The sequence below is a fragment of the Micromesistius poutassou genome (assembly GCF_964030765.1).
Source record: "Micromesistius poutassou genome assembly, chromosome: 8".
Classification (NCBI taxonomy): Eukaryota; Metazoa; Chordata; class Actinopteri; order Gadiformes; family Gadidae; genus Micromesistius; species Micromesistius poutassou.
Window position 1 is genome coordinate 20,615,762 of NC_140278.1, and position 12,504 is coordinate 20,628,265.

The 12,504-nt window shown below is 51.6% G+C and overlaps 1 protein-coding gene across 1 annotated transcript; it reads right to left on the reverse strand.

The window, feature by feature from the left end:
* Nucleotides 1-211: 211 nt before the first annotated feature.
* Nucleotides 212-9,672, reverse strand: tnxba (tenascin XBa; the record flags this gene model as incomplete). The annotated part of the gene is made up of 15 exons (XM_084471097.1): nt 212-337; nt 915-1,078; nt 1,593-1,754; nt 2,101-2,197; nt 2,481-2,632; nt 3,467-3,599; nt 3,904-4,016; nt 4,562-4,717; nt 5,119-5,238; nt 5,826-5,969; nt 6,089-6,211; nt 6,285-6,984; nt 7,837-8,171; nt 8,342-8,428; nt 8,763-9,672. 15 exons carry the CDS (start codon nt 9,670-9,672, stop codon nt 239-241), a joined length of 3,495 nt encoding a protein of 1,164 aa, XP_084327223.1. The 3' UTR covers nt 212-238.
* Between the last annotated feature and the right edge of the window lie 2,832 nt (nt 9,673-12,504).

Sequence of the window (12,504 nt, forward strand, 5' to 3'; positions counted from 1 at the left end):
TCAGGGGAAGAGGCGGAGCCTAACCGTGTGTATTATCGGGGGAAGAGGCGGAGCCTAACCGCGTGTATTATCGGGGGAAGAGGCGGAGCCTAACCACGTGCATTATCAGGGGAAGAGGCGTGGCCTAACCACGTGCATTATCAGGGGAAGAGGCGGTCCTTATCTGCGTGCATCACGAGGGGGGGGGGGGCGGACCTTATCATGAGGGGGGGGGGAAGAGGGTCAGAAGGCCTCAGCCTCAGTGTGCAGTGGAGGGCGAGAAGGCGGCCGGGCGGAGCTTCATCTCAGTGGAGGGGAGGGAGGAGTCCTTCCCCTTCCAGTCGATCCACACCACGCCCTGGAAGGAGAGCAGGAGGAGGAGGAGACGTCAGGAACAATCCCACTACTAACCTCGAACACCTACACCTACACCTACACCTTGAACACCTACTGGTTAAAGAGTGGCCGGTGGTTCGAATCCCGACCGGTAGGTAAAAATATGGACGGGGGTGGGGGGGGGGGGAGTGGTGGTTGTGCAACACTCTCCTACGTCCCACTCTTCTACATCCTGGTTAAAGGGTGGCCGGTTCGAATCCCGACCGGTAGGTAAAAAATATGGACGGGGGTGGTGGTTGTGCAACACTCTCCCACGTCCTCATCCACGGATGAGGTGCCCTTGAGCAAGGCACCTGAGACCCCCGCCTGTGCCCCCCCCCCCCCGGGCGCTGCGTTGCGGCGGCCCACTGCTCCGGGCGTGTTCACCGTCATGGGTCAAAAGCAGAGAAAGAATTTCCCCCAAAAAAGGGACAATAAAGGGTAACTTAACTTAACTTAACCCTCTCCCTGTTCAACCCCTGACCAGACTCCACCCCCCGTCCTCTCTCTCTCTCTCTCTGTCTCTGCCCCGGATGGTTCCAGACCCCCCGCGGTGGTACCTGGTTGTTGGAGCCCACGCCGTAGAGGCCGTTGAGGTTGGTCTTGTAGCAGTTCTTGTACCACCAGCCGCCCATGTAGGCCCGGGCGCAGTGGATCCCCAGGGGGTCGGGGTCCTGGTCGTGGGTGGAGAACGGGCGTCCGTTGTGGTACTTCATGGAGTCCCCTGGGGGGGGCCGGGGGGGAGGAGGAGGATGCAGGTGAGTGAGTGAGTGAGGCTTTGAGGTTATCAAACACATCCCCTTCCTGGTGCCCGCGGACTGGCGCTTAAACATCTGCTCAGGAGTAGCTGGCGCTTGACGATAGTAGTTAGCATCGCGTAGCGTCGCATCCTAGCTATCTTTGTCGTGTACGGCCAGGGAATGGGTTAACCTACTGATGGGGTTAACCTGGTGATGTTACGCCGCGTTCACATTGTTAACGTCCGTCGACGGATGACGGAGGGCGTGTCTGACGTATGGGTAACGCGATCTGATTGGCCGATTGACACTTGGTTCTATGAACATCCTCACTGCACCGACAGAGATGTATTGTTGTTTCTCTTTCTTCTGGCTAATGTACTTGTTGTAAGTCGCTCTGGATGAAAAGCGTCTGCTAAAGGCACCTGGAGGTCAATGTAAATGAGCAGATGTTTTAGCAGCAGTGATCCAGGTTAATCCAGATGTTTGTCGTCCCCCCACCTGCGGTGCCGCTGTAGCCCGACAGCTGGAGGCTGTAATGGTTCTCCTCCGAGGCCACGGTGAAGTTGGAGTAGTGGGCGTAGGCCGTCTCGTTCTCCGCCCGCAGCTCCACCCTCATGGCCATGGAGCCCGCCGCGGTCAGCTGGTGCAGCAGCTCGTTACCTGTGCAGAGATAAAACCACACAGAGCAGAGGTGGAGCAGAGGGAGTCAACTACTACAGTGTAATGTGACAGTAAAGGGTGGAGTCACTAACAGTGTAATGTGACAGTTAAGGGTGAAGTCACTAACAGTGTGATGTGACAGTTAAGGGTGGAGTCACTAACAGTGTAATGTGACAGTTAAGGGTGGAGTCACTAACAGTGTAATGTGACAGTTAAGGGTGGAGTCACTAACAGTGTAATGACCATAAGGGTGGAGGCTGATGGAGTGTAACGTGTAATGACCATAAGGGTGGAGGCTGATGGAGTGTGACGTGTAACGACCATGAGGGTGTAGCTCTGGACGTACCGATCCAGAACTCCTGGCTGACGTTCCCAAAGCCCACTCTGTACTCGCTCCAGCTCCTGTAGAAGTCCGTGTTCCCGTTCGTCCTCCGCTGGAACACCTGAGAGACAGACGGACGGACCGGGGGGGGGGGGGGGGGGGGGGACCAGAGGGGGAGGGGGGGGAGGAGGGTGCGGAGGGGGCGGGGGGGGGACCAGAGGGTGAGGGGGGTGAGGACCAGAGGGGGAGGGGGGTGAGGACCAGAGGGTGAGGATGGGGGTGACGCGGGTGAGGAGGGGGGGGGGGGGGACCAGAGGGTGAGGAGGGGGGAGGTGAGGCGGGTAAGGAGGGGGGGGGGGGGGGGGGGGGAGGACGGACCTCAGGGGCATCAGAGCGGGCCTCACCGTCCAGCCGCCGCCGTCGGTCTCCATGTCGCAGTAGACCCGGTGGGCTCCGCCCTCCCTCCCCTGGGGGTAGATGTCCGCCTCCCCGGACGGCCGCGCCCCGTTCAGCAGCTCCTCGGAGCAGTCCGCCGGAGACGGGAACCGCAGCTTCCCTGAGCGGGAGGGTCAGGAGCAGGTGAGAGGAGGGTCAGGAGCAGGTGAGAGGAGGGTCAGGAGCAGGTGAGAGGAGGGTCAGGAGCAGGTGAGAGGAGGGTCAGGAGCAGGTGAGAGGAGGGTCAGGAGCAGGTGAGAGGAGGGTCAGGAGCAGGTGAGAGGAGGGTCAGCAGCAGGTGAGAGGAGGGTCAGGAGCAGGTGAGCGGAGGGTCCTCACGCAAGGACGACGATACAGGACGACGAGAGTCCTGTGGTTTACTTTCGTCCGAAGTCATTGAGCTCCCTGCTCTCCTTCCAACAGGACTCACAGGGTGAGGCCACAACCACACACAGGAGATGGTAAACGGTCCTCGTTTATATATAGCGATTTTTATCCAAAGCGCTTTACAGTGTTGACTGACATTCACGCACACGTTCACACACACACACACACCGACGGCGGAGTCAAACCACGCAGGGCAGGACAGCCAGCGGGTCAGGGAGCAGTCAGGGTGAGGGCGTCTCGCTCAGGGGACACACCACGACGTGTCAAGGTTTCCCTGAGCGAGACGCCTAGCCCTAATTGCTCCTGACGAGCTGGTGTTTGACACTAGCCCGTCAGTGTATGTAATGGGTGAACGTTAGACAATATTGTAAAGAGCGCTTTGAGCGGCCACTGGTTAGAAAAGCGCGGTACAAACGCAGTCCATTTACCGTTTTAGTTTTAGTTTTATCGAGGCAATGGAATGGAGTCAGAATGTTGCCGGCCTCGGTCGGTCTCCACAGCGGTTCGAGACCCAAGTGAGCCCTCAGTGAGGCCTCAGGACACGCACACACACACATCACCGTATTACCTGTCACAAACTCTGAGGTCACGATGGAGGTGTAGTGCCCGTCTCTCTCCCCCTGAACCAGGACCACGTAGCGGGTCACGGGCAGCAGCCGAGTCAGCCGGTACTCTGTGATGGTGTGGTCCAAGATCACCTCCTGAAACACCAACACACACAACGTCCTGCCATTAGGCTGGGTTCACACCAGAGGGAGAAGGACCTCCTACACAGTAGGCCCTCCTATAGCTGTGTCTCCTCTACATGGTAGGCCCTCCTATAGCTGTGTCTCCTCTACACAGTAGGTCCTCCTATAGCTGTGTCTCCTCTACATGGTAGGCCCTCCTATAGCTGTGTCTCCTCTACATGGTAGGCCCTCCTATAGCTGTGTCTCCTCTACACGGTAGGCCCTCCTATAGCTGTGTCTCCTCTACATGGTAGGCCCTCCTATAGCTGTGTCTTACCTTGCTCTCCTCTCCTACTACATGGTAGGTTATCCTGTATCGTTGGTAGGCGATGCTGGCGGCTCGCCACGTGATGACCGCAGAACGTGGGCCTACCGCACTGGGCTTCACCGCTGGGGAGCACAATGTGAAGTACACTATCAAGTAATAAAGTACACAACACAATTACAATACACAACATAGTAGGATCGTAACACTGGTTCCACTCGTTCTAAAACACAACACGATAATATCGTTGTGAGGCACATTATAATACACAGTAATAACACGGTAATTGTTGTGTTTTCTGTGGAGTTATGTCATTTGTGTATTTTTGTTATTTCTTATTTACATGTTACAATCAAATGTTTACGTTAAACCAGAGCTAAAATGCTGCAAGTGACACTTATTGAGAAAACGTTTGATGTTCAGCAGCCCGATAGTGCAGTCCCTCTTTAAGAGAGGGGCGTGCTGTGGGTCCATGTGACCGGTGTTTAACCCTGTGAAAAGGAAGCCCAAGATTAGTTTTATTTTATACTTTCAACCCGGTATGCAGCCACTTGGTAAGCTCTCTTAATTTCTTGTTTTCTCGTCTTGCTTTCATGTCGTACGCTTCATGTTGTCTGCTACATAACAACGGATACAACAGACGAGACTGGACTCGGCGGCGGTGACTCACTGCCGGCGGTGGTGAAGGTGGTGGAGACGGCCTGGCTCTGGAAGCTGTTCTTCTGGCTCAGAGCCTTCACTGTGTACACCGTCCCCCTCTGCAGAGCTCTCAGCTGGTGCTCCACCGACCGGCCCGACACCATCACCGTCACCGTCACGTTAGGGACTGGAGGACGGAGGAGGAGGGGGGGGTGATCACTCAGAGCTCACCTCTGCACAGCCTCCCCCCCCGCCCCCTATAAATGCTACTTTAACGGCACCGACAATCCAAAAAAAGCCAGTCGAAGCTAGATGGGAACAAGTGTGTAGTTCAAAACGTGACGCAGCTTTTACTTCTCCGCCACCTACAGAGTTTCTTATGTACGATCATTCGTAAACCCCGTCGTTATTCCCCGTAGACATTTGACCGAGGGAACCGGGAGCCTCAGAGGCGGGACTTATTCTTCAGAGGTCTGTTGTTGTTTCTCTTTCTCCTGACAAATGTACTTTATTGTAAGTCGCTTTGGAGAAAAGCGTTGATGCTAAACGCCCTGAATGTGAACTTGAAGGATCCCCACGCTCACTCACTCTTGGCCGACTCGTAGCTGATGATGAAGCGGTCCACTCGGCCCGGGCTCGGGGTCCACTGCAGCAGAGCTCGGGTGTCCGTCACGTCCACCGCTCTGAACTGCATCGGAGGGGCGGGCACTGCAGAGAGAGGATCATAGATAGTGTCAATTCAAGGTTCTCAAAGACCAAGACACACTCAGACCAATGATCATGGTTGGCTTATGGAACAAGGTGAGGCTGAACTATGTCTGGTAAAAGAGATTTGGTACCAGGTGAGGGTGTACTATGTCTGGTACAGTAGCTTATGGTACCAGGTGAGGGTTTACTATGTCTGGTACAGTAGCTTATGGTACCAGGTGAGGGTGTACTATGTCTGGTACACTAGCTTATGGTACCAGGTGAGGGTGTACTATGTCTGGTGCACTAGCTTATGGTACCAGGTGAGGGTATTATGTCTGGTACACTAGCTTATGGTACCAGATGAGGGTATTATGTCTGGTACACTAGCTTATGGTACCAGGTGAGTGTGTACTATGTCTGGAACAGGAGCATTTGGTACCAGGTGAGGGGGTACTATGTTCAGTAGCTTAGGGTACCAGGTGAGGGGGTACTATGTGCAGTAGCTTATGGTACCAGGTGAGGGGGTACTATGTACAGTAGCTTATGGTACCAGGTGAGGGTATGCTATGTCTGGTCCAGGAGCAGGTCGAGGTGAACTCGTGTACCAGTGGTGATGTGGGATGTGAGGGCATCACTCTGGGTGTGTCCTTGGCTGGTTGTCACGGTGATGATGTAGGAGGACCCGGCCCCCAGACGGGACAGGACCACATGGGAGTGCTGGAGCTCCACCGCCTCGAAGCTGCTCTCGCCTGGCAGGGTGAGACGCACAGAGAGGCTTCTAATGAATCAGGAATAGTATGGAGGCACGGTATGAAGGGTTTTCATATCAAGTTAGGTAATACTGTACGAAGCTACAACTTTACCAAACCTGTAATAGAGTTGGTGTATGTGACCCTGAAGCCGGTGAAGGCGCTCTTCGGTTTGGACCAGGAGACCGTGACAGACGACTCGGTCACGTTGCTGAACACCATCTCCGTTGCTGGCTCAGGCCCTGGTGAAACACAAAGGCGTGTTAGCATGTGTGTTGGTTTGTTTGTGTGAACCCGTGATGCAGATCCATCTACCTGTGGTGATGGATGTCCTGTGGATCTTGGACCTTCTCCCGGAGGCTGTGCCGAATATCTGCAGGAGGTAGCGCGTGTTTGCCTGGAGGTGGTCGAAGTCCATCGCACGTACGTTCCCAGGAAGAACCAGGGAGATTCTCTGCTCCTCTGCTTTCCCTCTGGAGCCGGTGGCTTTAGCCGAAGAAGCCACTCCATCTGTGCTCTCCCTCAGCGCCTGCCCTGCCGTCGCGTTCTTTGAGGCTGTGGTTGCCACCACGTCGTCCACGTCCAGTTGTCTGTCTGCTGCGTCTTCGTCTCCTGCTCCCTCAGCCTCCATCCTCTGCTCTCTCCGGATCACAGTAAAGTTCCTGAACATCCCCGGCGGAGCCGACCACGTGAGAGTGAAGCTGTAAGAGGTCACGTTGGAGACCTTCACAGAACCCAGGCCTCCTCCTCCTGATTTCCTGCTTGTGTGTTGTTGTGTTGCCGTTTCCGTGGTTACCTGGACAACCGTCTCTTTAGCTGAGGACTCTCCATGTTCTACACTGGTCACGTTCACCAAAGTCTGGCTCTTCTGTGTACCTTTTGCTTTCCCGGAGCCAACCTTGCTTGTCTGAGTTTTTGCAGCCTTTCCATCACTGTGTGACTTGATCACCACTGTGTGGTTAGCCGTGGGCGCGGCCTTGTCTTTGGCGCTCAGTGTAGCGTTAGTTGTAGAAGACTTTGCAACCACCAACTGATCAACTGGAGTGTCTTTGGTTGACTTTGCATCAGCAGACTGATTGACTGTCAAAACTGAAGTTGCAAACTTGTCTTTGGTGATCGTTGTTGCACCACTGACTGTCACAGGCTTTGTTAGTCTAGACTGAGTAGTCCTAACCTCTGTTAGAATGGTTGTTTCTGTGTTTGGCTTCAAATCGCTTGATGTTTTAAGTGAAGTCTTCTGACTGACCGAAGCTGTTGGCTTGTCTTTGCTGTCAGTGGTAACAGTGGTTTTCACCGTTTTTGATGCAGTCAAAACCACTGTTTTAACACCACTTGAATGTGTTTTAACTGAAGTTATCTGATTGACTGCAGCCACTTGCTTTTCTTTGCCTATTGTGTTACCACCAGTGACGTTTTTGGTTTCTCTGGAGAGCACTGTTTTAGCCACTGTAAGGGCAGGCTTAACATCACTTGAAAGTTTTTTCACTGAAGTGGTCTGATTGCTTGTCTGCTTGTCTTTACCGGCAGTGGTACTACTTAAAATAGCTTTCCCAGAGCTGATCTTGCTGGTTTGAGTCTTTGTGTTATTAACAGCCTGCACCACATTTGATGCGTTTACACTCCCGGTTTTGACCTCTTTAATCAGTGTATCGGCAGATGATTGGGTGACATCTTTCTCAGCCAGTGTGGAAAGGTGTAGGGAGTTCTTTACGTTAGATGTTTCCATGACCTTTGTCAGAAGAGTCAGGACTTTGGCAGTACCATTGGCCACTTTCTGAGCACCCAGTGTAACATTTATTTGTGGCTGGTCTTGAAGTTGGCCAGCGGTTGCATGTGCTTTAATCATGACCCCTTCTTTCATCATCACCTGTTTGGCTTCATATTTGGGTGAGAGTTCTTTGCTGGCCAGGACTGTAGTTCTTCCTTTGCGGGCCTCCTCTTGTTTCTTGCCCTTGTGTTTCAGCAGAACCTGACCCACGGTTGGCTGACCGGACTTTCTGGCACTTGCAGAGTCTTTGGTATTTATTTTGAGAGTGATAGTCTCTTGTTTTGCTTGGGTTTTAACTGAGCTAACCTTCCCAGGTGTGGCCAGAGTAACAGTCTGCTCTTTCTTCTGAGAGAGCGTTTGCGCTGCCTTTATGTTCTTGTCCTGAGGTATCTTCACAACCTCTACGTTCATCTTGACCTTCCCTTTGTCAGCTTCTGGAATTTAACAACAGCGACTGAGTTTGAGGAATGCGTGAACCATTTTCACTGTGATGACTTTTTCAACTTGTGAAAAACAATTAAATTCATGGAAATATTTCAGGGTTTTATGGCAATGCCGGTTACAGACTCACTTGTTTCACAGTTGACTCCAGGTACACACCTACTGCAGTCAGGGCCTTGGAACCCCACCGAACACACGCATCTCCCCATCTCACATTCACCATTTCCGTTACATTCATTTGGACACTTCCCTGGATGGAAAGAAAAGAAGGGGAGCAGTATGAGTATTCAAAGTGACAATGGGCCGAATTAAGAAAACATCAATGCAGACAGGTTTTCTCTTGACTTGTTTGCTATGTTTGCCAGTGGTCAACAACCAGCAGCCAAAGCCAACACGCTAGATTCGTGTCACAACTCTCTTTGTCATTCCCTTTTTTAACCTCTTTATAAATGCAGTAGATACAGTAGAAATTTTACTTGACTTAAAAATAATAGTAAATCTTACACATTATCACTTTAAAAGCAAACACAACATGTAAAACATTCACGAAGAAAGCCAGTGTTAAAAAACGACTCCATCCATACGTTGACCCTTCAGAGCGGTCATCTCCTTCTCCAGCCGCTCTATCCGTGTCTTCAGAGCCTCCATCTCAGCCTGGCAGCTCTCAGAGCACCCTGCCGGCACCAGGCTGATCTTATGGGTCACCACCAGGGGGGAGCCAGGCTTCAGCTTCACCTCCTGCTCCGTGGTGTGGCCTCCGTCGCACCTCTCGCCGGTCGCCGCGTCCTTCGCCCCGCTGGTCACCGCGGGGGGTTTGATGGCTTTGGCCGACCTCGCATTACCGGTTGAGGTCTGATTGACTGAGGTCGTCGGCCTGTCCTTGCTGGCTGGTTTAGTCATTATAAGGGCGGGCTTCTCTGTGACAGCCTCGCTTGAAGGTGTGTGCGTCGGCTGAACTCCCTGAGCGACGGTTGGGCCGGACTTGCTGATCGCAGGAGGTTTGATCGAAGTGGTTTGGTTCGTTGAAGCTGTAAGCCTGTCTTTAGCAGTTTTGACGGCACCGTCTGTGACAGCAGCAACAAGTTTGTTTTTAATGATTTTGACATCCCGAATGGGAGGAGTTCTGGGAGTGGAGGTCTTGTTAATGGCGTGCTTCTCCTTAATGGCGGCTGGCAGTGTCTTTGGGGAGGTTGAAGGAAGGGCGTGGCTTAACGTGGAAGCCTTCTTCACCTTGGTGCTCTTTGTCCCATTGACCAGCACTGGTTTCTGCTTGACCGTCAGGGGGGTCAGAGTCGTTTGGTCCGCTGCATTTGGCTTTGGGGGGGCCGGAGTGGTCTGTTTGGCAAGAGCTGGAACGTTTTTTAGGATGGAAGGGGTGACAGTGGCATCGGATTTGATGGTGTCACTTCCTGTGGAGTTCCTCTTCTCGTTGGCCGGGGTGTGACGGCCGGGGACGGGAGTGATGAGCAGGACGAGACAGAGAGAGAACAGCATTTTGACCCAGGAGCAGAAATCCTCTGGAGGCCTTGGGTATATGAACACAAGGACAAGCTCCTTCCAGTATACGTCCTCTGTGTTACAGCAAGCGGGAGTCTTTCCTATAGGAGGATTCAGAAAGAAAGAAAAGTCAAATTTGGTGTAAGCCAAATGTTTCATTTCAGAAAAGTTTGTTTTTTGTGAGCCACCCAGCTGCAGGCGTATATAGAGCCCCCATTCAGTACTGACCTCACTGACCACATCATCTACACCACTGACACGGTCACTTACCCAACTCAGCACAAACCCTACTCACCCTAACCCTACTAACCCTAACCCTACTAACCCTACTAACTCTAACCCCCGGCTACCTCCCAGCAGAGTCATGGTTGAGGCCCACCTTAAAGACATCCTGTTTATAATTTCCCATTCTGTAATCAAAGTGTTGAGGGCCAACAAGCACAATGCCATCTCCACTCAAACAGCCGGTGACATTCACCACTCGTGAAACGCTACACAAACACACCTCAATGTGTTTCCAAAAAACCGCCACTGTGCACTCGATTCACCGGCGATATTAAAGTGAGAAAAGTAAATCTCCATAGAGTGGCGGTTTTGAGCAGGAAGGGAGAGAGGGCCGAGGGTCTGCAGACGAGGGGCCCAACAGTGCCGTCCTGTATCAGCAGAGCACACACTGCCTCTTTCACCGGGAGTTACATAACCCCCCCCGCACGGCCACATCTCACGGGGCAGGGCCGGCCGTCCGTCAGGTGGAGAGACCGGATACTCCTGTACGTTCACACTGCTCTACTGTACTACGTACGTGGATGCTACCTACGACTAGATCCCAACGGGGTGCACTGGGGGAATGCTGCAATGCGATGAATGGATGAATTGGTTTGATGAACTCGATTCGGTCAGAGTCGTCGCTAAAACAGAATCTGTTCAATGTTTCGTTGTTATTGTTTTCATTGGTTTCATCGTCATTTTTGCAACCCAATTGTAGGATTGTTGCTATTCTACCTTTTCATTTAAATAATTTAAATGTCATTTTGATGCTTAGGGTTAGGGTTAGGGGTAAAACCCTATTATATTATTATACACTAATTATATTATATGTAGTTTACTTAAATTCAGTCATTGTTCAAAATGGAAATCACTGAAAATGTATATTTAAATTTGTATGCAATCGTGCAGTCGTGCATTAGACGTGACAAATTGCACATACACATTGAAATACAGTACAGTATTGGTACCACAGTAATACCACAATAGTACACAGTAATACAACAATTTTACCACAGTAATGCCACAGTCAACGCCAGTAATACGCCAGTAATACCACAGTAATAGTCCCACAGTAACATCACAGCAATACATAGTTATGCCACAGTTTTACCACCGTTATACCACATTAATACCGCAGTAAAACCACAGCAATGCAAGTTTTACCACAGTAATACACAGCGATACAACAGGTTTTACGACAGCAATAGAACAAACATGTGTGAGATAGGGTGACCTACTGGGACGGTGAGGTGCCTCTAGGTCTGCTGGTCTGCTCCCTCCATCGACTGAAGCTCACTGAGACCGGCTGGAGACGAAGAGGAGAAGAGGAGCAGAAAGGGGAGAACCTAAACATGTGCTGCTACTGAAGAACCCCCCCATCACCTCCTCACACCCCCATCACCACCTCCACCCCCCCCATCACCTCCACCCCCCCATCACCTCCACCTCCCCCCACTTACCCCCCCATCACCTCCACCTCCCTCCCATCACCTCCTCATACCCCCCATCACGTCCCCCCCATCATCTCCACTTACCCCATCACCTCCACTTACCCCGTCACCTCCACTTATAACCAGTATGTGCACTGAGTGTAATTAATCTATTAAAAAGGGGGAGTCAACATCGTCACACATACAATATATACAAAGTAACAAGAAGGGCGTCAAAACACGCTGATGTAAAAGCAATGTATGTCATCTGCTTCGGTTGCTTGATTGATAGCAGATATCCATAACATCCCACGTTATGTCCCTAGACAACCCAAGTTATAGCACACATCTCTACTAGTTAAAGCAGACACACCTAGTTAAAGCAGACCTCCCTAGTTAACCAGACCTCCCTAGTTAAAGCAGACATCCCTAGTTAAAGCAGACCTCCCTAGTTAAAGCAGGCATCCCTAGTTAAAGCAGACCTCTCTAATTAAGGCAGACATCGCTAGTTAAAGCAGACACCCCTAGTTAAGGCAGACCTCTCTAGTCAAAACAGACACCCCTAGTTAAGGCAAACTTCCCTAGTTAAAGCAGACCTCCCTAGTTAAAACAGACACCCCTTGTTAAGGCAGACTTCCCTAGTTAAAGCAGACACCCCTAGTTAAAGCAGAACTCCCTAGTTAAGGCAGACCTCCCTAGTTAAGGCAGACACCCCTAGTTAAAGCAGACACCCCTAGTTAAAACAGACACCCCTAGTTAAAGCAGACACCCTTAGTTAAAGCAGACATCCCTAGTTAAAGCAGACCTCCCTAGTTAAAGCAGACCTCCCTAGTTAAGGCAGAACTCCCTAGTTAAGGCAGACCTCCCTAGTTAAAGCAGAACTCCCTAGTTAAAGGAGACATCACTAGTTAAAGCAGACATCCCTAGTGTTAAGGCAGACCTCCCTAGTTAAAGCAGACCTCTCTAGTGTTAAGGCAGACCTCCCTAGTTAAAACAGACACCCCTAGTTAAAGCAGACATCCCTAGTTAAAGCAGACATCCCTAGTTAAAGCAGACCTCTCTAGTGTTAAGGCAGACCTCCCTAGTTAAAGCAGACCTCCCTAGTTAAAACAGACACCCCTAGTTAAAGCAG